This window comes from Crocuta crocuta, unplaced genomic scaffold (genome assembly GCF_008692635.1).
Source record: "Crocuta crocuta isolate KB4526 unplaced genomic scaffold, BGI_CrCroc_1.0 scaffold190, whole genome shotgun sequence".
NCBI classification, from domain to species: domain Eukaryota; kingdom Metazoa; phylum Chordata; class Mammalia; order Carnivora; family Hyaenidae; genus Crocuta; species Crocuta crocuta.
The window spans coordinates 3827665-3854614 of NW_027527955.1; the positions used below are offsets into that span (position 1 = coordinate 3827665).

Sequence of the window (26950 nt, forward strand, 5' to 3'; positions counted from 1 at the left end):
TTTTTTTTTTTTTTTTTTTTCCAACACATAAAAATTATTTGGCCATTTCTTCTGGCCACCATAGCCTTTGATATAAAATACATTGTCATTCTACTTGTTTTATACCTGTAGGTGAGATGCCATTTTTCTCTGGCTGCTTTGTAGATTTTTCTTTGTCCTTTGTTTTCAGAAGTTTAATCATGATTAAACTTGTCTTGGCATAAATTTCTTCAGTTGTATGGAGTTCAGTCAGCTTCTTAAATCAGTACATTAGTCTTTTTTGCCTAATTTGAGAAGTATTCAGCCATTATTTTTCTCAGGGACTCTCAGCCTTGCTCCTTTCCCTCGCTCCCTCCAGAATTCCCATGACCCAAATATGTTGGATGTTATAATTCATAGATCCCTGAGGTTTTGTTCATTTGTTTCCAGTCCATTTTCTCTGTTACTCAGATTGAGTCATACCTATTCTTCTGTCTGGCATTTAACTAAATCTTTCTTCTGTCCTTTCCATTCTGCTATTGTGCCCATTTACTGAGCTTTTTATTTTGGTCATTTCTTTGTTGGTTCTAAAATTTCTTTGGTACTTTCTTTATATCTTCTCATTTTTTTTGCTGATGAGACTTTTTGTTTCTTTCCTGAGGCTTTCTTTTTTTTTTTTTTTCTATTTGTTTCGAGCATTTTCGTAATTGCTCAGTGAAGCATTTTTAAAAATCACACATGATTTAAAATCCTTGTCAGAAAATTCTAACATCCCTGTCATCTCAGTATGAGCATTTATTGGTGACATTTTACATTCTGTTTGAAATCTTCTGAGTTCTTGGTGTGACAAGTAACTTTAGATTGAAACAGGATATTTTCTTATTATTCTTTGAGAAATTTTGTGTCTTATGTAAACCTTCTGTTTTAGTTGACTTTCTCTGACTTTGCTCCATTAGGAGAAATGGGGACGTGCTGCATCTTTCCTGCCAGGTGGAGGTAGAAATCTAGATTCCCCACTTGTATTCTGCTGACATGAAGAGAGTGAGGAGACAGCTCCTGGTTACTAGAGTTCCAGCTAGTGAGGCTAGTGTGGGTCGCCTCACTGGTGTTGACCAACGGTGAAAGTCCTGACTCTCTACTAGGCCCCCTCTGATACCACCCGACTGAGGAGGGAGAAGGACACCTTGTTACTGTCTAGCAGGGGGGAAATTGGGCCCTCCACATGGTCTCTGCTGACTTACTGAGGGTGGTGTACAGCGATGCAAGCCCTGGTTCCCTGCTTTTCTTCCTGATACCACCCCTGAGTGAGGATGTTAGAGTCCGCATTGCATCTTGATTAGGGTTCACATGGAGGCTTCCCGCTAACTTCCTGGTGTGGGAAGGGCAGGGCCACTATTTCTCTGTGGTGGTGAGCTAAAGTGCAGTAGTTGTCTAAAAGTTTTCTCTGTTGCTGGGTTGCACCTTTCTTGGTTCTTTGGCTAGAGAAATCGAGCTTTTTTGTTGGGGACTCTTTTTTTTTTTTTTTTTTTTTTTTTGGTCTTTACCCATTATTGGTCTATCTAGGTTGCTAGCCTCTTTGCCTCGAAGTCTAGGACATATGAGGCAAAAAGACAACCCTGGGACAATTACCACATACTGGAATTTTTTACATATAGTGTCCAAATTTTTTCAGTCATACCTAATAGAAGGAATAGAGAAAAACTATGTCTATAGTTAGAAATTTGAGATAACATTAGCTCTGTCTCTCCTGATGAATTTTGACATACTCCCTTTTTTAAATTTTTATTTATTTATGTTGAAGAGAGAAAGAGCATGCAAGGATGAGAGACAGAGAGAAAGGAAGAGAATCCCAAGCAGGTTCCATGCTGTCAGCACAGAGTCCAATATAATGCGGGGCTCGATCTCATGAACCATGAGATCATGACCCAAGCCAAAATCAAGAGTGGGACCCTCAACCCACTAAGCCAACCAGGTGCCCCAATTTTAACACACTCTTAAGGAAAATCGTTGTAGCAAGACTTTAGCAGGTACTTTCTTAAACTACTAGGATTAGTCTGTATTTGTAAGGATGGATATTGTCCTGTTTTAAATTAGTCACAGAGGTACTTGTAACCATTATTCTTAGGCAGTCTTTTTAACATTGTTTTTGTATGTCCCTTACCTTGTTATGTTCTTTCACAATTAAGTTGGGGAAAACAAAATTATATAGCCACAAAATCAAAAATGTTTTTCAAAAGTATGTTACTGTTCTCAATGACTACATGTCTATAGATTTTCAAAGTAAAAAATTGGCATGATAAATTCATTGAATATTTATCAAAAACATAGTATGTCTTAGATATTGTACTAGAGATATAATGATGAGCAAAACATATATGGTTCCTGCTTTAATAAAATGTACTATTCTTTTACAATAAAATAGCAAAATAAAAATGAAATCAAATCTTCTATAAAAGCATTTTATATGTTTTTATGAATAGTGCTGCCCAGGAAAATTAGAATCTTCTCTCTTGAGTATGTAACTCCAAATACTATAGAGGAAGAAAAACAGACTTCTAAGACAATGGCATTTATCACCCTTTATTGAAGTTAAATTAACAACAAAAACAATACTGTGAAACATTCCATTGATACACAATGAACAGATTTCAGTAGTTTCTGAAATATCTTGTGGATTTTTAATATTGCCGTAGAGCATAACATGGTTTAGACAATGTTACTCAGCGAAGGCCATGATTGTTAATGGTTTATATTAGCTGAAAGCGGTAAAGTCATCCAAGGACTCTGTTAGTGTTAGAATAATAATTTACCAAGACAATTACCACATACTGGAATTTTTTGCAGCTCTAATTCAGTATTATTAATAATGGATAAAATTGCACTTTTCTCAGGTTGCTGTGGGCAGCAGGGAATTATTTCAATGAATATTTCAGCACATTATTTTAATCATTGTTCCACCAAATCCAAGCAGGCAATATTTTATGGTTCTTAATTCAGTCTACGAAGAAACCATGGTCATTAAATTGCAAACTATTTGTAGTGAGGTCTATCCTGTGATTTACAAGCCTTGTTAAAAACAGTGTAAAAGAATGAAAACTGTGCCATTAATACTGGTAATTTGATGCTGCATTTGTTACTGAACTCCCCATGATTAATGTTTTCAGTAGAAGGAAGAACATTGTAGAGAAAACAGAGCTGAGTATTATAATGCTTAAAATATGAGAATGTTACTATTTTAAGTTTTGGTCATTTGTACAGGAACCGTGTATGTAAACACAATTGTAAAATATAAATATCTCAAAAATCATCTTAATTTTCCATTGAGACCAAAGAAATGAAGCTTTAATGTTATGTAAAAGGTATATTTCCAATTATACACTGTTACCAATAGTGACTACTGTTTATTTCTTCATTCCTAGCCAACTGCATGATTTCTGGCGTTTGGATTACTGGGAAGATGATCTTCGTCGAAGGAGGCGATTTGTTCGAAATGCATTTGGCTCCACCCATGCTGAAGCACTGCTCAAAGCTGCAGTAGAGTATGGTCAGTACCAATGCCCTGTACACAAAACATCCCTGCATGTGATGGGATCCTGTGGTTGAAAATTCATTTTTTTCACTAGCATTTAGAATTCAGCAGGTCATAAGTCAAAAATACTATTTTTGCTTTATCCTTCAGCATCATGTAGGTGATACTTAACCCAATATTTTACCCACTTTTAATAGATTAAAAGACTCGCAGGCATCTGGGTTGGTTCAGTTGGTTGAGCGCCCAACTTCAGCTCAGGTCATGATCTCACAGTTCATCAATTTGAGCCCCTCGTCTGGCTTGCCGCTGCCAGCGCAGAGCCTGCTTTGGATCCTCTGCCCTTCTCTCTGCCCCTACTTCGCTGGCATTCTTGCTCTCAAAAATGAATAAACATTAAAAAAAATGACAGAGTATTACTCAGCATCTGTCTTATACAACATGAAACTAGAGTAAAGTCAGTTTCTTTTCAATTTCAAAGTCTTTCAGACTTTGATGACCAAGACACAAGGTGACAAAAATAAACGATTTAACTGTGTACTCAGACTTATACATTTTTATGTACAATTTGCATATGTGTATATGTATGAGTACATACGCTCATGTATGTTATGTAAATATACACATATGCCTGAAATATATATACACACGTATAGTGTTTGTATATATATATATATATGTGTGTACATGCACATATTTGTGTATTTAACAAAAATGAATGTCTTATTAATAATCTCATTATATGACATTCTCAATTTTTACTATTTTATTCCCTTCGTTTCACTCTAAAACAAAAATATAAAATAAATCCTGCAACAATATGTCCATTTAAGTTCCTAGTCATCCATTGGGTTGCAAATACGGTTTTAAAAAGAGCATCTCACATTAAATAGATCATCAACTGCTACACTACAGTAGAACTGTACCCTAATTTGTCCTTTAAAAATATATATATTAAATAGAAAATATCAAAATACTTTGTAATTTAATAAAAATACTGCTATTTAAATTTGTTGTCTACCAAGAAATATAAATAGGACTATTTTGTCCCATTTTTAAGTGCTCTAACAAATTTAAGTGTAATTGATCATCTCAGAATTGTATAAACTCTATACACTCAGCAAATACCATTAATGAACACTGTCTATATATTTTTGTTATTAACCAATTTTGTTCTTACAATTACTTGTGTTTTTATTAATTAATTTTCATTTACTTGAGTATAGTAAGTGAACCATCTATTGTAAAATTTCCTTTAGTTTATAACATTTAATATGATTCATATTCTTGAAGGATTAGACAGAGAAAATACTTAATCTTGATAAAAAGAAAATGTGCAAAGCTTTTAAAATTTGCTGTACAAGTAGTCTGGGAATTGATGTAACTTAGTAAGACTCAAACATAGTAAATAGATGAGAATTTCATAATTAAACTGTTATGCCTAAGATAAAAATTTCAACATAACTTTATACAATAAAAGTAACTATAGAAAAGAACATGCTAGAAAAAAATTATAGTTGACCGGTACTATAGGGGATTTCCTTAATCAACAAGAGAGATCACCTAAGGATGTTAGTGCATAAGGATTTAATCTTGATGTATTATCTTTATGCTTAAAATGAGATATTGTCTTTACATTGTATAGAAGAGATTTTTAGAAATACCTAAAGTGTCATGCTTTATAATATGAACTTGAAATTAATAAAACTTCACCTCATATTCTTAATAATTCAGACTTTTTCACCAACCCATCCTATTTGAATTCATCCCATTTGAAAATAGAAACATATAGAAACCATTTTTAACAGAGTTAGGCTGAATTGATATTATTAGTGATACTAAGTTGCCAAAGGTTTATTTATACAGGATCCGTATTATACTGTATTCAGCATTCTATAGGTTGCTTTTTAAAAATTTTTTTTTAACATTTATTCATTATTGAGAAACAGAGAGAGCGCATGAATAGGGGAGGAGCAGAGAGAAGGGGAGACAGAATCTGAACTAGGCTCCAGGCTCTGGGCTGCTGATGCGGGACTCGAGCCCACAAACTGTGAGATCATGACCTGAGCTGAAGTTGAAAGCTTAACTGACTGAGCCACCCAGGCACCCCTATAGGTTGCTTTTTTTTTTTTTTAATGTTTTATTTATTTCTAGGAGAGAGAGAGAGAGAGACAGCGTGAGCAGGAGAGGGTCNGGCCGACGCTTAACCGACTAAGCCACCCAGGCGCCCCTAGGTTGCTTTTAAAGAGTCTGTTTTTTTTTTTTTTAAGGCAAAAACAAACAAAGACAATAAAATAGTCTGTTAGAGAAAAATTGGCAGATTCTCTGTAAAACTGGATACTTTGTATTTTTAATTTGTAAAATATCTCTATTATTAAACCAATGTTAAAGCCTATCAGGAGGGGCGCCTGGGTGGCTTAGTCGGTTAAGCGTCCGACTTTCACTTAGGTCATGATCTCGCGGTTCGTGGGCTCGAGCCCCGCGTCGGGCTCTGTGCTGACTGCCAGCTCGGAGCCTGGAGCCTGTTTCCGAGTCTGTGTCTCCCTCTCTCTCTGACCCTCCCCTGCTCACGCTGTCTCTCTCACTCTCCTAGAAAAAAAAAAATTAGAAAAAAAAAGCCTATCAGGAACAAAGTTTAACATCTTTTACCTTAAAATCTTTTAAGACATCTGATAGTCAGCTTTTGATGACATAGTAACTACTGTTACTGAACCTAAACTGAAAATAGTAGTCTAATTTTAAAATAGATGAAAGATGTAGGTAATACTAAACACCTCTGAGTGTAGTGTAAGAGTATTTTATTTTATTTTTGTCTATCCATAAATAAACCCTTTTTTATTAAGTTTTTTAATTTCAATATAGTTATGATACAGTGTTTCATTAACTTCAGGTGTACCATACAGCAAGTCAGCGGTTCCATGCATCAGCCAGTGCTCATCACAATTACACTCCTTAATTCCCCATCACCTGTTTCACCCATTCCCCCCACCCACCTCCTCTCTGGTCACCATCAGTTTGTCCTCTGTGGTTAAGAATCTGTTTCTTGGTTTGTTTCTCACTCTCTCCTTTTTTCTTTTGTTCATTTGTTTTGTTCTTTAATTCCACATATGAGTAAAATCATATGGTATTTTCTTTTCACTGACTGACTTATTTTGCTTAGCATTATACTCTGTAGCTCCATCCAAGTAGTTGCGAAAGGCAAGAGGTAACTTTTTTTTATGGCTGAGTGATATTCCATTACATATATATACCACTTCTTTATCCATTCATCTATCAGTGGACACTTGGGCTGCTTCCACAATTTGGCTATTGTAAGTAATGCTGCCATAAACATCGGGGTACAGAGATCCCTTTGAATTAGTGTTTTTGTACCTTAGGGGTAAATATCCAGTAGTGCAATTGCTGGATCATGAGGGAGTTCTATTTGTAACTTTCTGAGGAACCTCCGTACTGTTTTCTAGAGCGGCTGCACCAGTTTGCATTCCCACCAACAGTGCACAAGGGTTCCTTTTTCTCTCCATCCTCACCAATACCTGTTGTCTCTTATACTTTGATTTTAGCAATTAGTGTAAGAGTATTTTAAAGTATGGAGCAATTTATGAATTTGAAATACAGAATGAGCAGGATTCAGAACTAATATCTCTCTTGGGTTGGTTTCATTAATAGAAGACAAGAGACTTATGTTTTTATTTTATACATAACTGAGACGGAGACCACATGTATGCCATAAAATATCCGGGCGAGCTGTATGGTACCCATTCCGGAGTTATTGTCACATCGTTCTCAAGATTAAGATTGTGTAATGGGAGACAAAAGAGAACGGAAACAATTCTACCTCCAAAACCAATTCTAGAGCATACGCCTTCAACCTTCATCACAGTTTATATCAGTGGGCTTTTGCAATTGTGTAGAGAGTAGAAATAAAACATGGAAGATGTAAAGAGGTGAGTGGGAAAATATGCCCTGCTGGGATCTATCTGAAATAGAAAGAAGTATTACAAACTGCCAAGAGAAAAAGGTAGCATCGTATCTTCTTCCAAACTCTCAATGTGCCTCCTAACCTATAGATAAAGTTATTTCTGTAAGTAAATAGTAAGAAAGTAAGTAAATGTATTACCAAAAAAAACTTCATCCAATAAAAATAAATGTTGAAAATCTTAATTGAAAATATTTTAAATAAAGCTTTTTGTTCACATATTGCTAGAACATTCATAGAAAAGTCAAAAATTCAGCCCACCATCTGGCCACTCTGCCTACCATGAAACATTTAAATGTGTTTTAAGTGTCTTCAAGTCTAGCAGCATGTAGACTGGCATCTAAATTATTGAATATTTTGGTTTGTGCCGACCTAGAAAAGGTGTATTTATTGTACATTTTTTTTGTAAAAGGCTTCACATTTTGAGAGGGCTCCTAGGAGAAATTGAAATTCAATTTGTTCCTTCTTCTGTGTTAAATAATTATAGTATTTCAATTCCCCTGTATATTCTGTCTTGAAAATTAAGCATTAAATGCACAAAAACTCTGCTATAATCGTTGGTCAAAAGAAATTGTATTCATTCATCTACACTGTGGCAACAAAACTCTTTTAAGACCAGGAGAATATTTTGTGAATGGAACTTTCAGTATGGATATAAGTGTTTGAATGAGTGATCAAAGTCTTCAGAATATAAAACAAGTTGTAATAAAATAGGGAATACTTACATGGCCATCAAAGCAGTCCCTGGGATTTGAACACTGGTTAGGTCTATGTGTTCATTCCTATAGTATAGTAATACTGTTTCAAGAATGTGAGCCTGTATTAAGTAACAGAACTAAAACTGAATTTTCAGACTTACTGTTTTATTTAAAATGTTTTCTATCGCTTGACTTTTCCCTAAATTCAAGCATTTAGATTAAACTGTAGTGAAACTCTCATGTGATAGGCAGTAACACTTAGCCATAATTTGGACATTCTTTCCAGACAATCTGTATGGAACCACAAAGCAAATATATTAACAGTGCTTTCTTTTATATATGAACAAATAATCAAAACTGGATATATTTTCAAGAAGATACAAAGGACAGTAATTTTGTTTCATACTGACTTTGAAAAGCTTTCTTTTCCATTTCATTATTAAAACTTTTGGTTGACCTTTTTCTGTGGGAAAACATTCTTAATACTGATGAAGTTTTCAATGCTTCTTAGTAATACTAATGAGTTGAATAATTTATGAGGTTGTCATGCGCAAAAGATTTGGTGTGATTTGATATACTTTCGGCCTTGGTGTTGGAATGTGATTAATAAAAACCTGGAGGCATGTAATTTTTCCCTAATGTTTAATGTTCTAATTTTGTACATATTAAATATGTTATTCAAGTATTTTCAAATAGTAAAAGTTCATAAAAGTGCAAATTTAATTGATTAGTTGGAATTTGACAGTCCATAAGGAGGAATATAAGGAAAATAGTTTAAACTCGTAAATTCATCTTCTGACCCGCAAGATTTTCTTCTTTAGGGCAAATTGGCTAATGGGGAAATGATTGAAAAGGAAGGGTTTTGTGTATTTATGTGTTTAAATAAAACCTAGTCTAGTCAGTTTCTGGTGCATTTCTGGTGCTTAAAGATTATGCTGTCAAAGGATAGTACAAAATCTTAATAAGTTTGGTTGTCTTTGTTGACTGTCAATTATCATTTAGGATTCTGTTTCTCTTCCATAAAATTATAGTGGAACAATGTTTCATCAAAGCCTGGGATCGCAAGCTCCCCATGTCTGTGATCAAAGACATCATCTTAAATAGGTCTGATCAGGCATCGCAAAACAGGGCAGACTGCTTCAGCTGGAAGAAAAAAAAACATAGAGCAAAGATGACAAAGTTAATCAGTCATTTCTTTGGCAATAAATAATAAGATATGCTGAGAACTGCAAATGAGAACATCCTTAGGTTCCTCAGAGATGTGTCTGCTTAACACCTGATTTATCTAAGCTTGTGAAGCCATCAAGATATGACCTTGATGAATAAAAAGCAGCCCTGTAATGAATCTGGAATTAAATTAGTTTTGATGGTATATGCATGGGTACTATAATGTGCTACTTGCAGAAATAAGAAAAGCACTTGAAGCTAAAAATACTAACACATCTATAAAAATTGTTGAGAAAGAAGCTAATTATCTGACTTCCTTTTAAGAGTTTAGTTATTATCATATTTGAGAAATATGATTTGATTTTTTTTACTTAATCTATTGTTTGTATTATGTAGAAATGCTACAAACATCTTATTACTGTTCATCAATAACTCCATTTTAATTGGTGTATTATTAATTGAATCTCCATATCTTTAATAAATGAGGTGATCTGATTATGGTTAAAAGAATTCACTGAAAGTTAATGATGTAAACTCTTCTAAAAGAGGAAGAAAAAGACATGCAAGGAATCGTCTTTCAGCTCTTTTTTATGCCAGTGTCATATTTTAATATCAGAACATTGTCTTTACCTTTTCATTTTTATAGTCCCTTAAAATAATTAAAACAGATTATATAAATGCTATTATAAAATATGCTTATCAAATGCACTTTACAGACTTTATATAGCATTTTTGTATCAACAGATGTTCTAATTACAACTCCCCTGCTTTTGCACTGAACATTCAGATTGTAGGCTTTAAACAGGTTCAGCAGAATCAAGTAACTATTAATTCAGAAACATTTACTGAATATCTTCTCTATGCCAAGCATTTGCTAGATGCTGGTTTTGAAGCTGGAGACAGTTTCTACCCTCCAAGAGCACGTAGTTTAGTGCTTTGTAACAGGGTGGAAGTGGGGGCCTGTTACCGGCATCTACTAACTAGAGACTACTGATAAGTCACGCACAGGACAGCTTCCTAGAAAGATGACAACAGAAATCCAGCCCGAAATGCCACTAATACCTGGGTGGAAAAATCCTGGTGTACTGGAGAGAAACAGTTATCAGAGAGAGATACAAAGTTCGCAAAGGAGCACAGGGGAGAGAGTGACTAACCGTGAGCCTGACGGGTTGGAGTAGGCTTCATAGAAGTCATTACTTAAGAACTGTCTTGAGAGAAGATGAGGAATTTACCAGGTGAGCCAGGAATGGCAGAGGTAATATCAGAAATTACCAAGACAGGAAGGCATAACTTATTCCTTTGAATGGCCACAATATTTGACATTTTATGATAGGCCCCTATGTAAAAACTTCACAAAATGTTTAACTTTAAATGTATCAGATTCTGAGGGAAAAAACCATTTGAAAACAAGAAATGATATCTTCTGTTCCATTTAGGGGATCCACATTAATTCACTTCTACGTACTTAGCTGCTGATGTTTATTGAATTGATAGTCAATTAATTTCAAGGTATACATACAGTAGTATAGCCACGTCTTCCATCATTTAAAGCATAGTTTTGAAGTATAGGATTTCTGTGGAAGAGGTCTACATGGTATGTAGTATTTTTAAATTCTGAAATGTATTTTTTATGCCTACATCTTATTTCCACTTAGAACATCGAAGGCTGTTTAAGATAGGGAGCTGACAAAATTATATTACTGCTGAGTGGCATAGAACTGTCCATAATGTCATTTATATGCTTTCAGACTAATTTTTCATAAAGTGTATACACAATTGCATTTATAAGTAATTACAGTGCACCATGATAAGTATTTTTGTTGACATATATTAAAATGCTATCTGAGCTTAGTGAAGGGGGTTGCCTAACTGAAGAAATACATTTTAGCCAGGCTTGAAAGGATAAAAGGAGATGTTCACAAGCCAGTAAGTGCAATGGTAGCAATGTGGAGAGAAGGACCGCACTGTACAACATCATGTGTCCAGGGGATGGAAAATGGTGCTCTGTGATGGAGCACAGGATAGCGGGGGACACTGCACAAAATCGGGCTGGAAAGCCTGTTTGAAGCCACATTGTGAAAGGATTTGTCAACAGAGCCATTAAAGGATTTTCACTGGAGAAAATTACAGACCAAAGAAGTTATGTGACGTGCTAATATGTGGTAGAGAGAACAAACACTCAACCAAAATACCATTCTCTTACTATATAGTGTGCTGCTGTAGGTACGTTTGGAATTCTCCTAACTTCAAGAGCATGATTGAACTTGAACTTAGCATGATTGAACTTGGAAATTTACCTGTTAGATTTTGGTTACTCTTGTAGCCTACAGATGAACTTAGTGTCGTTCACAGAATGCGCTTCACGTGTCCTGTACAAAAACGTATTTTAAAATGTTCTGAGGGGCGGGATGCCTGAGTGGCTCAGTCGGTTAAGGGTCTGACTTCAACTCAAGTCATGATCTCCTGGCCCGTGAGTGCTGACAACTCTGTACTCTCTTCTTTAGTCTCTCTCTCTCTTTCTCTCTCTCTCAAAAATGAATAAAAGTTTTAAAAAGATTTTTAATGTTCCCTGGGGGCACCTCGATGGCTCAGTCAGTTAAGCAGCCGACTCTTGATTGCAGCTCAGGTCATGATCTCACGGTTTGTGAGTTCAGCCCCGCATCTGGCTCCATGCTGGCAACGTGGAGCCTGCTTGGAATTCTCTCTCCGCCCCTCCCCCTGTTCATGTGTGCTTTCCCTCTCCCTCCCTCCCTCCCTCNATCTCTTAGCTATTCCATTTTTTTATAATCAAGGAGAAATTTTTATCAGGTTTTTTTCTTCCATATTTCTGAGCCACTTGTTTATCGAGCCAAAATATCTCCTTCTCCCATTTTCCAGAATTTTGAAGTAAATTTTCCACACTGAATTCTGTGACAGACTTTTAGAAGAAAAACCAACCATCATTCCCCAGGTTAATGCCACCCCCTGCCAGAGGAAATGTGCCCACCCTCTCAGCCCTCCTTTCAGTTGCCTGATTCATCTTTCATCCCTAGAGTTGTCAAAACTTTCTTCCTTCCATCCTACTCCTCATCTGCCATCTACTTTTGACTCACGATGTAAGGTTTCTTTAGTTCTTCTTTCCTTCCTTCCTTCCTTCCTTCCTTCCTGATTTCCTTCCTGAAAAGAAATATGCCCATTGTAGAAAATCTAGAAAATGCCAGAAAAGTACAAAACAAGAGGGGAAAATCCCTCTTTGACAACCATGTAAAGCAGCTGTCTTTGCTGTTTTTGATGGCTTTATTCATGTTTGTCTTTTTCTAAGCATACTTTAGCATAGGAACCAAACACTATGCTATGTACTCCAGTAATCACAAAGATGAAAAATGCATCTCTCTGCTCTTTATGATATTTAGAGGGTTCCAAACTGCCCCAAGTTTTCTGTGTATTTTAGCATTCTTTCCACAGGTAAAGTGCGCCATGTGACTTTTAATGTAATAAAATCCTAGTTCGAATATTTCAAAATTACCCTAACTTCATGGTTAATCAAAACCCAACCAAGTAATATCAAGTCTAAAATGCACAGGGATTCTACATTTTCCTGTATATTCTTAAAATATGGTTTATCAGATTTCCTTTAGAAAGCACGGAATGCATTTTTCTACATTCACTCCGTTAAGAAACTTATTAAGTTAGCACTTGATACTTCTATAGTGCCGCGCTTAAATTCAATAAGATTTTCTTGCACCTTTTTAATTGCATTTTTTTCACTTTAAAAATGCTGCTTGAGGATATCCCCTTTGTTGGTCGGCTGTAAGAAATATTGCTTACATATGAATATTTTGAATTAGGAATAAATGAAATTCCATTTTTGCTGTCAGAACCAAATTGTAAAAATGCATTGCATGTCTTGGAAAATCAGTATACTCTATTAGCAGGCCTGTCAATATAAAAAGTGCATTCCATTTCCACCTCTTGCTCTAATAACCTTTTCTGTGTTACTCTGCGGCAGTTCACATAATCAGAGTATATTGTCAGCTTACTGGAGTTGGGGAAGCATGAAATGAAAATCACGTTAATATTGATCCAATTCTTTTACTTGCAAGTGTCCTTGATGTCCTTTTCCACTAAGCAATAACTGTTGATGTTAGGTAGCCATTTTCTTATTTTATTTCATATAGTCCAGTAAATCATTTACAAGCATAACTAATCTAAATAAGAATTTGCCGCTTAGAACAATTTCTGTGAACACTTTATCTTAATTAATACCCATATTGCTAATTCTCTACTTCACTATACCCCTGAATATTTTCCTTGAGCGTTCGAGAGAACAACCTACCTGCAGATACAACATTTGTTTAGTTTAAAACAAAGTCTGTACACGTTCTTCATTGGTAAAAACACAAAGGATGCAGCACTCTAATTTTATGTGATGTAATGATGTGCTAAGATGGACCATAAGTAACATAATTATTGATTCAAGCGAGGATTACCATTTCTGAATCAAGTTGAATATAAATTTGAAGCTGGCATCTTGGCTTTTTAGTTTTATGGTAGTTTAGATAATATGTATATTGGATTATTCAATATATTCTGAGGCAACAAAAATGAAGTGGGAGCCACAGTTAAATCTAATGCATTCAGACTAAAAATCCACAACGAAGAAAGGAGGGATTTGATGTCTGAATGGCATGGATTTTTTTAATCTATATTTATTAAATGTAGTCAATAACCACTCAGATACTTACTTAAAGTGTGTTTGAAACAGCAAATAGAAACTGTCAATTTGAATAGAAAGAGTCTGTTTCATTTGTGAAACATACTTGCTTTCATAAAATGATACTGTGTTAATGAAGGGAATCTCCTGATTCAACACCAGGTATAAAAGAGAGAAAAGGTACTGGAGATTTTTAGTCATTCTTTTTAGTAGTGTTTTTATACTGTATCACTAACAGTTTTTTATCATTAGGATATTTCCATTGCAAAGTCTGGGTGTTTTTTTTTAATCCTGTTCTATATAAACCATGATTTTTTTTAGTCCTTAGGTCAGCAATATTTATGTTTGTTAATGAAAGAAATACTATGTCTGTGCTATAAAGTCAAACACAAAATTTAATTTTGAATTTAAAGTATTTACAAAGAAAAATATTTACTTGAAATATTTTTGAAAATATATTATGGTTAAGTGTTATATATATGTATCTACTGCATTTATATTAAGGTCAGCATAAAATGTTTTTGAGTCGTATGTTTCTCAGCATAGTAAAAATTTCACCTTATTTGAAAAGTTCAAAATTATAATGTTCTCAGTAATATATTGATTCATATATATTATTGCATGGTAGCATGTAACCATACCTAATAATATTAGGTGAGAGGTATATTTATCTTAAAATCTTTTCCTTTCGGTGAAAATTAAACTTAGAGTTACTAAAAGGACTGTTCTATAAAAGTATCTGTTCTGATTTCAGCTTTAATGAGGAAATATAATCTTTATTTTAAAATATCCCAAGAAATTCATAAAGTATTAATACTTCTAAAAGAAAGCATATACATTTGAAAATGAATTGCAGCATTTTTTTATTACTGAGGTATAACTGACATTGAGTGGAAGTTCTTTTGTTTTTGTTTTTGTTTTTTTTTTGAGGGGCGGGAAAGGGCAGAGGAAGAGGGAGAGAGAGAATCTTAAGCAGGCTCCACGTCCAATGCTGAGCCCAATGCAGGACTCAAACTCATGACCATGAGATCATGATCTGAGCTGAAATCAAGAGGCAGATATTTAACTCACTGAGCCACACAGGCACTCCTGAATTGAAGCATTTTATCTTATTTTCATAAGAGCAGATTTTGCCAAAACACATTTTATAAGCCAGAAGTACTGTAAAGTGGTGTATACTGAAAAGAATCCCTTTTTCACAAAAGAATGTCATCTTGTGAAACTGACTTCCAGATGTTTAGAAACATTAGAATTTTTCCTGATGTTACATTTGGATGAAATTGAAATGATACTTGAAATTGAAATGGAAATGAAATTTCCATTCTGCCCATTCTCTTCCAATGATGGAGACATATATATGAAATGCATTACCTATATATAATACTCTAAAGCAAATTCTGATGTGAACTTCGTTTAGAAAGCTTGTCTTTTCCCTCGAATATCTAAGGTATTAACAATACTTATATTATTAAAATACAAACTACTAAATCAAAAACTCATGTCAAATACATTGATGCTTGTGTAGTTTTCTTTAATAATATCTTTAAATGAATATTACGGTTATTGGGAGAAAACTATTTTTAATGTAAGCTGTTTACATTCCATTCAATTTCACAAACACTTCATGGCACCTGTCTCCAAGCTATCCTTCCTGGCTTCAGGGAGCATCCAGCCAGTGGAGGAGTTGAAGGCTCAGACTGCATTTTAGTGAATATAAACAGAGTGATGACAGCATGGGGCGGGGGGGGGGGGGTAAGATTAATCCCAACTGAAGGAAGGGAAACATTTATTTGTTGAATACCTGTTGTTTGTTAGGCATTCTGCTAAGACCTTAGGTGCGTGAATTATCTTGAGGGTTTTTTGTTTTTTTTTTTAATCCTCACATCAGCCTGGATTTTTTTTTCTCCTTTGCATAAATCTTAAAACCATTATTATAAACAATAAAACACTGGCTGTATTCTTTTTCAATTTTAAGTTATATGCTTAGTAAACTCTTTTAATACTCTCTTGCTAATTTTTTTATTTTACCATAATTTTAACAAACATTTTTGAAAGCTTATTATATAAATAAGCTTCACACATTTTAAAGTATTTTAGTATAAACTGTCTCATTTTAACATTGCAATAATCCTGTGGGAGTTTGGTTGATAGATACCTATTCCTCCTTCACAGGTTGAGAAACTGAAGTTAGGAGATTGGTCTAAATATGTTTTTAATCTTAATACATGTTAGAGGGAAAAATAAAGTAGGAATTATAAATCTCATAGTCCAGCTTCTTCATTTCTGAAGAATATGTCCTATAAATATTCATATATGTCCTGTAAAGATACCAAACTAGTGAAATAGTGAGGTTAAATAAGTAGGGGCCAGATCATGAGTCATAGATCATGTATTTAATTGTACAGATTAAATAATATTGAAAATGTGTTCTTATATTAGTAGATTTAAATTAGATAGGTAATAGATACATAAACACATACATATGTCATTTTTAATAAAAAAGTCATATTTTTATGCTCAATTCAAAATAAACAATAACATAAAACTGGTAAGAAACTTATGCTAAAATTGGCTTATTAAGAGTTTATATCTTTTCTCTGTGTGCATTAGCCACATATATATAATTTATGGCTTACCTATAGCTGTAAATTACTTTTTATCTTTGTTAGTATAGATGTTTTAGAGCTGTATAGAATATGTATCAAATAATTCCTGAAACAAATAAAATACTAAGTGGTCTTTTTTTTTCTTTATTTTAACTATTTATATTTATCAATTAAAAAAGGGCGTGATGGGCAAATAAAATAACTTCTTTGCCTTGATTGTCCTGACTCCCTAGACGGACATGTTCCCTGAATATTATAAAAATAAGTTAATGTCTTCAGTTTGTCATTTCTATATTTTAACTTATTTAAAAGATAATAATACTTTATAGTAGTAATATTAAAGTATAGAAACAATACTAGAAGCATTTTAGCTCTCGTTACTTCAGTTTTAAAATATACTGTGTTTCACATGGATCTTGTTTATTAAAGTAAATTTAATGAAAGAGGAGCTTTATTGAGGTTCATATAACACATTATTCTACATGAGATAACATTTTCACATACAGCATTTTCAAACATGTATATTTACTAAGAAATCTAATGGATATAAAATGTCTTCCTGTCGTGGTTATTCATAACACAATGTGGAAAATAATGTAAGAGTAACTTTGGATATGGATTAATCTATAAGTTTTTCTTAATTTCTGAGCCTTTCCAATTTTTGGCATTTAGAGGTTTTCTTAGGAAATAAGTATACATGTGTTTACTATCCAATTTTGCACATAATTCACATTTTCAAATCTAAGTAGGGAGTTCTGGTGGTTTGTAGTATTCGCTTGTTAATTTCTTGATGAATGGCTAAAGAGGCCAAGAAGTGCACTCAGTCCAACATGTCTTCTGAAGACAGATGATCTCAAATAAATTCTCTTCCCAATCAGATTTTGATTTGTTGGGTGTTAAACCAATTCTTTCTAAGGACAGTGTTTATAAGCCTTGTAATGAGACAGCCCTTTGAGACCTTACCTCTTTTTGCCTGTAATTTTGATGAATGAAACTCTAATTCACAAAAGATATTGTGATTGAAAAGCACCTTTGGATCTTGTACGCTTTAATTTAGATAAATGTTTGGTTATGATTCCATAAAATCAGGAAGTTTACTGAGCTACAAACTGATAACACTTCAACCGGGATGGGAAGTTCGCTGTGTTGGTATGGATTAGTTTAGTATATATCTTTTAAAGACATAATTGTTTTACTACTTTAAAACCAGAGATGATAAAATTGAAAGCCTAATATGCATTTCAGAGTTTACCTTCCTTTGACTACATTTACTTGATTTGTAGATTTTAATTTTAATAACATAAGAGTAATGTAAAGCTTTTTTTAATGACAAAGCAGATTAAACATGATTGTGTACAAGGTAAAACATGTTTTATCCGGCTGACTCATACTTAAAGAGTTTAATTGATTATTTCATGTAAATAACCAAGTTATGTAATACACAGGTTCTCCAGTTTGCACCCAAATTGGAGGCAAATCAATAAGAATCTCTGAGAAATCTTAGGAACTTCAGATTAAGAAATATCCAGAGGTGACTTTTATGTCTCAGTTCACCCATTTGTTTAGCCTTTATGAGGACCTGCTCCGTTCCCGGCAGGGTGCTGAGAACTGAGGCTATAAAGACAGAAACATGTTGCCATTGATCAAGGAGCTTTCGGGCTGTGTGGAGACCATAAGCCAACAACCAATTGCAATACCTGTAACTCCAGTAGTAGGATTTGTCAGGGTGGGGGAAGCCTAAAGGAAAGAGCACACAAACTTACCTTAAGAAATCAGAGAAGAGGGGCGCGTGGGTGGATCAGTCAGTTAAATTTCTGATTCTTGATTTCCCCTCAGGTCATGATCTCATGGTAGTGAGATCTAGTCCTGGCTTTGGGCTCTGCACTGGATGTGGAGCCTGCTCTCTCCTCCTCTATCTGCCCCTCCCTGCTCATACTTGTGCTCTCTCGCGCGCGCGCGCGCGCACGCACTCTCTCTCTCTCTCTCCCCCCCCACCCTTTCTCTGTCTCTCAAAAATAAATAAATCAGAGAAATCAGAGGGTCTCCTAGGTGGCTCAGTTGGTTAAATGTCTAACTCTTGGTTTCAGCTCAGGTCCTGATATCATAGTCTTGTGAGTTTGAGCCTGGTGTTGAACTCTGCACTGACAGTGTGGAGCCTGCTTGGGATTCTCTCTCCCTCTCTCTCTGCCCCTCCTCTCCTCGCACTTGCTCTCTCTCTAAAAAACAAACAAGTAAATAAACAAGTCAGAGAAATCAGAGGGGTGGCTCAGTTGGTTAAGCATCAGACTCTTGGTTTCAGCTCAGGTCATGATCTCATGGTTTCATGAATTTGAGCCAAGCCAGGCTCTGCTTGGGATTCTCTCTCTCTTTCTCTCCCTTTCTCTGCCTCTCCCCTACTTGTGCTGACTCTGTCTCTCCCAAAAATGAATAAATAGGTTTTTTAATAAGAGAAATCATAGAAAGGAACACAGAGTGGGTAGACTTGAACTCATTCAGCATATGTTTGTTACCAGGCACAGAGGCTACAGAAATGAGGCCATAATTTAGTGGAAATGACAAACACATAACAGATAACACCTGTACAGTGCAGTTGAATTCTGTGTAAGCTGTGAGAGCACAGAATGGTTGGCTAGGAAAGGCACCTAAAGAAGGGAAGTTTGAAAGATCAAATAGGAATTAGACCGCCAAAGGAGGAAGGAAGGGACATGCCTTTCAGAGGGAATAATCCTAACCCTGGGTGAAAAAGTCTGAGGAGATATTTGGAAGTTATAACTGGTTCAGTATTGGTGATGGGGGAGTAAGAAAATATAATACAAAACTGGTGATGAGGATAAAAGGCCTCGACCAGCTGTACTAAGGAGTTTAGATTTTGACTCCTCTATCATATAAGACTTTGCATTGAATGTTGTTGATTGGGAGGAGTTAATAAACAATATTTAACAGGAAATATCAATTTATTTTTGCTTTGTAATAATCCCTCTGACGAAAATATGGCATATAGAGTGAATATGGGGGCTATTGAAGACCTCCAGTACAAAATAATAGGAACCTGAGCTGAGGACATGGCAGTCACCTTCTAGGATGACCCCTCGGTTTGTGGCTTAAGTAAGTGCGTGTATCAAAATAGGGAGAGGTGGAGAAGCCATAGATGATTCATTCAGTTAGGGAAATGTGGAATTAGGAACATCCAGCTGCAGATGTCTAATAGAAATATGGCTATAAAGACCTCAAGAGAGGCTTCTCGGTTATGAATCATTGGATTTGCGTCTTTTGTTCCCAGATGATGCAAGCTCTGAGCCATTCTCAAATTAAGTTACTACCCAAGAAGCAAACAAGTTATAAAGATAGCTACCCCCAGAAGAGTTCTGTTTTACTGGCTTTATATCACCAAGAAACCAAATAAAATTAAGATAAGATTCTGGAGCATTCAGTAATCAGTCCTCAAGCTTTTATTCCAGAAGTAAGAATCATCTGTGAGCCTGTGAAAGAATAAACATATAACCCATTTAATGCTCCTCACCTCCCATAGCATTGATTCGCAATAATACTGTTTGTTTCTGAAGTATTTACCAAAATATATATTAACAAATCTATTACTTTATGCTGTTGAGCTGTTATGTTAACCATGCTTTTTAAATGCCATTATCCAGTAAGAGCAAGGATAACAGACTGTACCACTCTGGCAGTGACATTCTACAGCGCTATTATGCCATGACCGTGTTCCTCATGTGTTCTTTATTCCTCTATGTGCTCCTTTTGAGCCAGCTTATTAACGTCTTAGCAAACAGAATTGGCTCTGAGTCACTGACAGAAAGAAGTGTGTAAGTTGCAATGAAAGAGGCTACCCTTTTACCATGCAGCTCAATGTACTTCTGAGGAAATGGTTGAGCAGATACCACGGGCATTCAAGGACTATTATTATGGAAAGTCTTATATTGAGCCTGGGCGAATGGACCAAAAGTATTGTTAATTGTTCACTGTGGAGAATTTTGGCCAAAATCGTGGTAAGGTTTGGAGAGTGATTGCACGTGGACCCAAATACCATAACAGCGCCTAGAACTCTGATGTGACCCTATCATGCAAGAGTTAACGTATTAGGCTCCCATTTTCAGGTATATTTCCACCTTGCCTAATGAGATTGTAGGTGTTTTCCTAGGAAATGCTGCTTCCTTGAAGGCTATATGCTAATACTACAGCTAGAACACATTACATTTTCTTCCAGAAGAAATTCCCACTTCAAGTGATAAGAAATAGAGGTATTTTTTAGCTATATATATATATGTTTACTTGGTATTCAGATTATTTTAGAGTCATCATTACCTGCCAAAGCAGGTGGCTGAAGTGGCTATTCTTAAAATATTGAAATATAATATTGAATTATATCTGTTAAGCAGTCAAATCCATGAGGGATTCAAATGCATTGTAATTTTTAACCTTAACTGATTGACATGTTAATGCTAGGTCTGCTTTGGCTATATTTCCATTTTTCTGACTTACTTTGCTTTTATATATTTGGCCTTCTATACTATTTTACATAACAAAATAAGGCTATCAGTTTGGAAAAACTATTGATTTCACTAACTGTTAATAGCCCCTGGGCAGCACATTCTATGTCTACACTATTACTAGTGTTGGCAGCTTCCCATTAACAACCACTCTTCTCTTCAGATGTGGATGCGTCCTTGTTTTCTTCATACTTAACTACCTTCATAAATGATCTGATCGGGGTGCCTGGGTGGCTCAGTCAGTTAGGTGACCAACTTCAGCTCAGGTCACGATCTCACAGTTTGGTTCATGAGTTCAAGTCCTGCAATGGGCTACAGAGCCTGCCGCTCTCTGCCCCTTCTTCACTTGCACACTCTTTTACTCTCTCAAAACAAATAAACTTGAAAATTTTAAAAAAATGATCTGGTTTAATGATTATCCAATTCACACAAAAGTACAATTGTGTAAAAGTGTGTACTTTTATATATCAGAAAGCCAAGTTTGTGGTAAGTGCAGATTTTTTATAGAAAGTGGTGATATTAGAGCCCCAAGACATGGATGTATTGAGTCCTTTCTCTACCCCCAGCCAACTCCTAGGTCTCAACGAGGCATGAACTTTCTCGGCCTGTTTCCTCATCTGTAAAATAAGGGTAGGTGATTACACCCCCCCACCTTTCTCAGAGCTATTCCAAACACCAAACCAGATAAAGAAGCTAAAAATGTTCTCTGATTCTGTAATTGTAAAGTCATATGTAAATGCAGCATAAAATTGTAAGAAAGCAGTAGGTTGTTTTTATTACAAAAGGCAAACGATCATGATCACCCATATTATTATATTTTGGTCATTATTAGGCACTGAAGAAGATGTGGTGAAGTCCAAGAAGACCTTCAGAAGTCAAGCAACAGTGAATCAGAACACAGAAACAGAACTGATGCTGGAAGGAGATGATGATGCGATCAGCTTGCTGCAGGAGAAAGAAATCGACAATCTTGCAGGTAAATGTGTAAATATTTTTATTCTATTTGTTAGAAGTAATAAATACACACAAAGTTCCTGAATTAGATCTATCTTCTGGTGAATGAGTTTGTATCAGTCGTTGGAATGAGGCTTAATCATGTGAACATTAATAATTTACTTGATCTCATTTCTAATATTGGAGAGAAGTACATACCAAACAAAAATGTATTTTACTACTAATAATTGAATACTGTACCTACTTTCTTTGTAATAAGGAGCAATGTTTTAATATAAGAGAGAGAGGGTATCACGTGAATTGTCCTATCTAACTTCCTAAATAATTGGAAGGGGTGACAGAATGCTAGACTCATCGACTTACATGTGACTCTGACACGCTAACAGCTATGAAGGACGGTCGCCTCAGCCAGGAGGCCATCGGGTTTGCCATTTTCTCTCCTGTTGTCACTTTTTGTAATTCCCCTCCCATTTCTTGTTTTTTCTTGTTTTTTTTTCTCTATCCCCGCGCTGCTAATCCCCACATTCTTTCACTACCTGCCTTCAGTTTTCATCTTGTCCTGTGTTGGTCTACGGTCAATTTAGAGCAGTATCTGCAATGACCATGTGAGAAATGGATATCTCAGAGTGCTGACCTATAACCTAGTTTGGGTTTTAAACTATCTTTGAGAATCTGATGAAAACAGATTGCTTCATGAAGGTGCACATACAATTTTGTACACAATTTCAGAGGGTTCACTGACCCTTGGAAACCAGTCCACAGAATCATCCTGGATCTCAAGTTAAAAATGCCTGCTTTAGAGTCTCAAGGGGCACCTGGGTGGTTCAGTCAGTTAAGCATCCAACTTCGGCTCAGGTCATGATCTCATGGTTCGTGGGTTCGAGCCCCGCATCGGGCTCTGTGCTGACAGCTAGCTCAGAGCCTGGAGCCTGCTTCTGATTCTGTGTCTCCCTCTCTTTCTGACCCTCCCCTGCTCATGCTGTTTCTCTTTCTCTCTTAGAAATAAACAAAAACATTAAAAAATATTTTAATTTAAAAAAAGTGGCTGAGGCTTCCCTTAATTCTGTATTTTCAGTCCATACCACATTGGGTGGCAGATGCCAGTAAACAAGTGGACTTATATTCATCATTCTGTTTACAAAATAGCACTTCTATTTCCAGAAGTGTACTGAAAATTATCTGGAAAGCTTTATGAAAACCTCCAGTGAGGGACACCCGGATGGCTCTGTCGGTTAAGTGTCTGACCACTGATTTTGGGTCAGATCATGATCTCAGGATTCATGGGATGGAGCCCCGCTGTTAGCACAGAGCCTGCTTGGGATTCTCTCTGTCTCTCTGCCCCTTTCTCTGTCTGTCTCTCTCAATAAATAAATAAACAAACAAACAAACAAACAAACTATAATTAAAAAGAAAAGAAAGAAAAAAGAAAGCTTCTAGTGATGTTACTACCAGTTAGTAATTTCTTTTTTTACCAAAGGATGTTCTTAGTAATCGTAAACTAGAAGTGGCACATTATTCTCCCTCTTCTAGAAAATGTTTAATAAGTTTATTCTAATGCCAACTCCTGCATATGCCTAGTCTAGTCACTGACATTTCTGTATCATGAAAATTATTTGTCCCATTTAAAACTCATCCTAAGTCTATGAACAAATGTTTGCCTTGAATTCCTAGATAAATGTTGAAGTTTTGGTTTTGTTGTTTTTGTAGTTTGTTTTACTAGTTCAGAGATTTAATCTGAAGCCATTTGGAAGTTTAAGCAGATGACGTCCATGATTTCTTTTCCCCGAAGATTTGTTTTCTCCTTTCCTGGTCTTATTCTTGATCTAAATAAGTAGAGAAAATTTGTAAACATATTTTCTTACCTTTTTTAGGTAATGTGTTGTCTTTTCCTCATTCACATATGCTAATAAAATATGTTCAATAATTATACAATATACTTTAGACTCTCCGGTTCTTAGTCCCCATTATAAAGGTAATTAATTAGTTTATACAAATTTGGCTGGTATCCTGAAGTTTATTATAAAAAGATTTGCCCTGTACCACCAGAGACAAAATCCAATAAAGACTCATAACTTCTTTATGTTTCTCTCCTTTAACGGTAGCTAGAGTAGTTATTAATATTAATGATTTTTTAACTTTTATTTATTTTCGAGAGACAGAGAGACATGGAGCACGAGCAGGGAAGGGGCAGAGAGAGAGGGAGACACAGAATCCAAAGCAGACTCCAGGCTCAGAGCTGTCAGCACAGAGCCTGGCGTGGATCTCAAATCCATGAACCGTGAGATCATGACCTGAGCCAAAGTCAGACACTTAACCAACTGAGCCATCCAGGTGCCCCTATTTAATACTTTAAACAAAATTCCCCAAATAACATTATTTGGGGTTAAAATACCTAAAGAACAATGAAAGTGTACTTGCAGTAAATTAACTAAAAACATATTTATATGGCTCTTGACCAACTCACTCTGTCAAGACTCTTCTAACTTGTCTTTTAAACAGATTTTTCTTTGAGCAGATCCACTCCTATCCATTTCCACTTGGCTCTAATTCATACTCTTTTTGGAGAATACTTGTATCCAATAAATCTTACACACTGTCCTAAAATATTGATCCCTAATCTGGTCAGTAACGTTCATCTTTAAAACACTGATCCACAGGGGCACCTGGGTGGCTCAGTCGGTTAAGCATCCGACTTCAGCTCAGGTCAGGATCTCGCGGTTCATGGCTTCGAGCCCCACGTCAGGCTCTGTGCTGACAGCCAGCTCAGAGCCTGGAGCCTGTTTCAGATTCTGTGTCTCCCTCTCTCTCTGACCCTCCCCTGCTCACGCTCTCTCTCTGTCTCTCTCTCTCTCTCTGTCTCTCTCTCAAAAATATATAAAATGTTAAAAAAATAAAAATAAAAATAAATAAAACGGCGATCCACAAATGTGATGCTGAGCTTTGAATGCAGTAGAAAAGAGGGAGGGGATGGGTGTTTTGTGAAGGGAGAAGTGAGGGTAACAGTAACAGAAACAGTCTGCATAATATATAGGTGTGTGTAGGTTCATCTTGTAAATGCTGAAGACTGTTTATTATCTAGTCTGGCAGAAGAGTGACAATGTCACACAGAAATCATTTTTAGAAGTTAATTACAAACCACTATTCTTAGGTATAAAAGAGTCAGCTATTAATAAACTTGCAGACCACATAAATATGTAACTTTTTGGTTGTCTTTGTCTCAAAAATTAAAACTTGTTAAGTAATAATGGCTTTCTTATATATAACTTACCGTTTTATATAGCGAAATAGTGCTAAGCTGGTACAGAACACTGGTATCACAGGAGATCTACATCATTAAAATCCAGGATATCCTAAAATTAATATAATCTGATACTGTTGCCTGAAAATATTATGTAAAATAACAAATGCCCATAGTCCATTTCTGAGATAAAAAGTACAGGTTTATCTTTTCATGATTTAGTGATAGGATTTGCATATTAGTAATGTATGAAATGTACCTTCAAAAATATACAAGTACTTAGAGTTCTTAGATTCTAGAGTTCTCTTGAATGAAGACACCATTTTTATAATAATAATGGTAAACCTAAGCCTGCTGATCAGCCTGATTTGTTTTCTTGTTCTTACAAAGCCCTGTTTTGCTGATAGGCACACAGATGAGGAGACCATGCACTATAGTTGGTCAATATGCAATATTTCTTATTAGTCAAGTTAAATTCAGGGAAAAAATACACTAATTAGAATAGAAAACTAAGGGAAAGTATTAATTTGGTTAAGATTAATTCTACTTGGGAGTTTAAAAGAGAAGATCAACTTTTGTTTATAAAATGAAAAAAAGAAAAAGAAGAATAGCTGGCATGTCTTCCTAGGAACCAGGCCGTGTGCAAAGAGCTTTATGTGCAGTAACCTATTTCATATTCACAGTAACCCTATGACCTAAATAGTCTTATTACCCTAATTTTACAAATGAGGCTATCAAGGCCAAGAGAGATTAATTCATTTATGTAAGATTAAGAAGTAAATAAAATAATATATTTCCTATAAAACACGTAGTTTACGGTTTGAATTAAAATATATCAAGTAGTATATTTAAATATGCATGTGTATGTAAGACTCTTCTAAAATAATGTCAAAACAAGATCCTCAGCATATACCTCAATGTTTACATTGGTTCCATTATATTATTTTTAGGAGTCTATGAATATGCATAATAATTAATTCTGGTTTTATATATCAGTTCTCTAAAATCATTCTGGTAAGTTAAGAAAATTCGGTAGTGTATTTTTTAACACAGTTTTATTTAAATATTGACTCTCTCTTTTTTTTCCATTTTCTTTGGAGTTTTCTAGTTTTAATAAAGATAAAACGGTCCTCAAAGTTTTACAGCTTTAAATGTCATACAATTTTCTGTTTCACTTTTTAGTTCCCTTTCTTCCCAAGCTGTTCATCTCAAGAGGCAAGTTAAATGTGTGTGATTATTAATTGCTCAACTTATTATGCGTTGTAGCAAGTGGCTAATATAATATAGAAGTATGCAAATCAATTAAGTAATTATTATATTAATAACACCCAATGTTGTTTTAATTGCTTTTTTTAGTTTGTAGTGATTCGCCAAAATGAATTAGCACCTAAGATTCCATACGTTAACTAAAAATTTCAATTTACTAATTTATATTGTGACTTAATACATTGAAATTAATTAGTATAATTTAACTGATTTTAATCTAAAACCCCGATATATATTTTAATCTGAAACTTACTTTGCCAAGTTGTTCTTCAAATAATTATTAAGTAACTAAAATGTAAGATTAACTCAAATTTATATTAATTGACAAGTGAATGATTTACTTCGACTGATAGCATTGTGTCC

At 35.1% G+C, this 26950-nt stretch overlaps 1 protein-coding gene across 1 annotated transcript in view; it reads left to right on the forward strand.

The window, feature by feature from the left end:
• Positions 1–26950, forward strand: part of NBEA (neurobeachin) — a 685485-nt gene that overhangs the window by 440645 nt on the left and 217890 nt on the right. Inside the window, exons 38-39 of the mRNA XM_077752635.1 lie at positions 3378–3502; positions 21962–22105. Coding sequence (XP_077608761.1) covers positions 3378–3502; positions 21962–22105 — 269 coding nt within the window. The remainder of the gene's footprint in view (positions 1–3377; positions 3503–21961; positions 22106–26950) is intronic.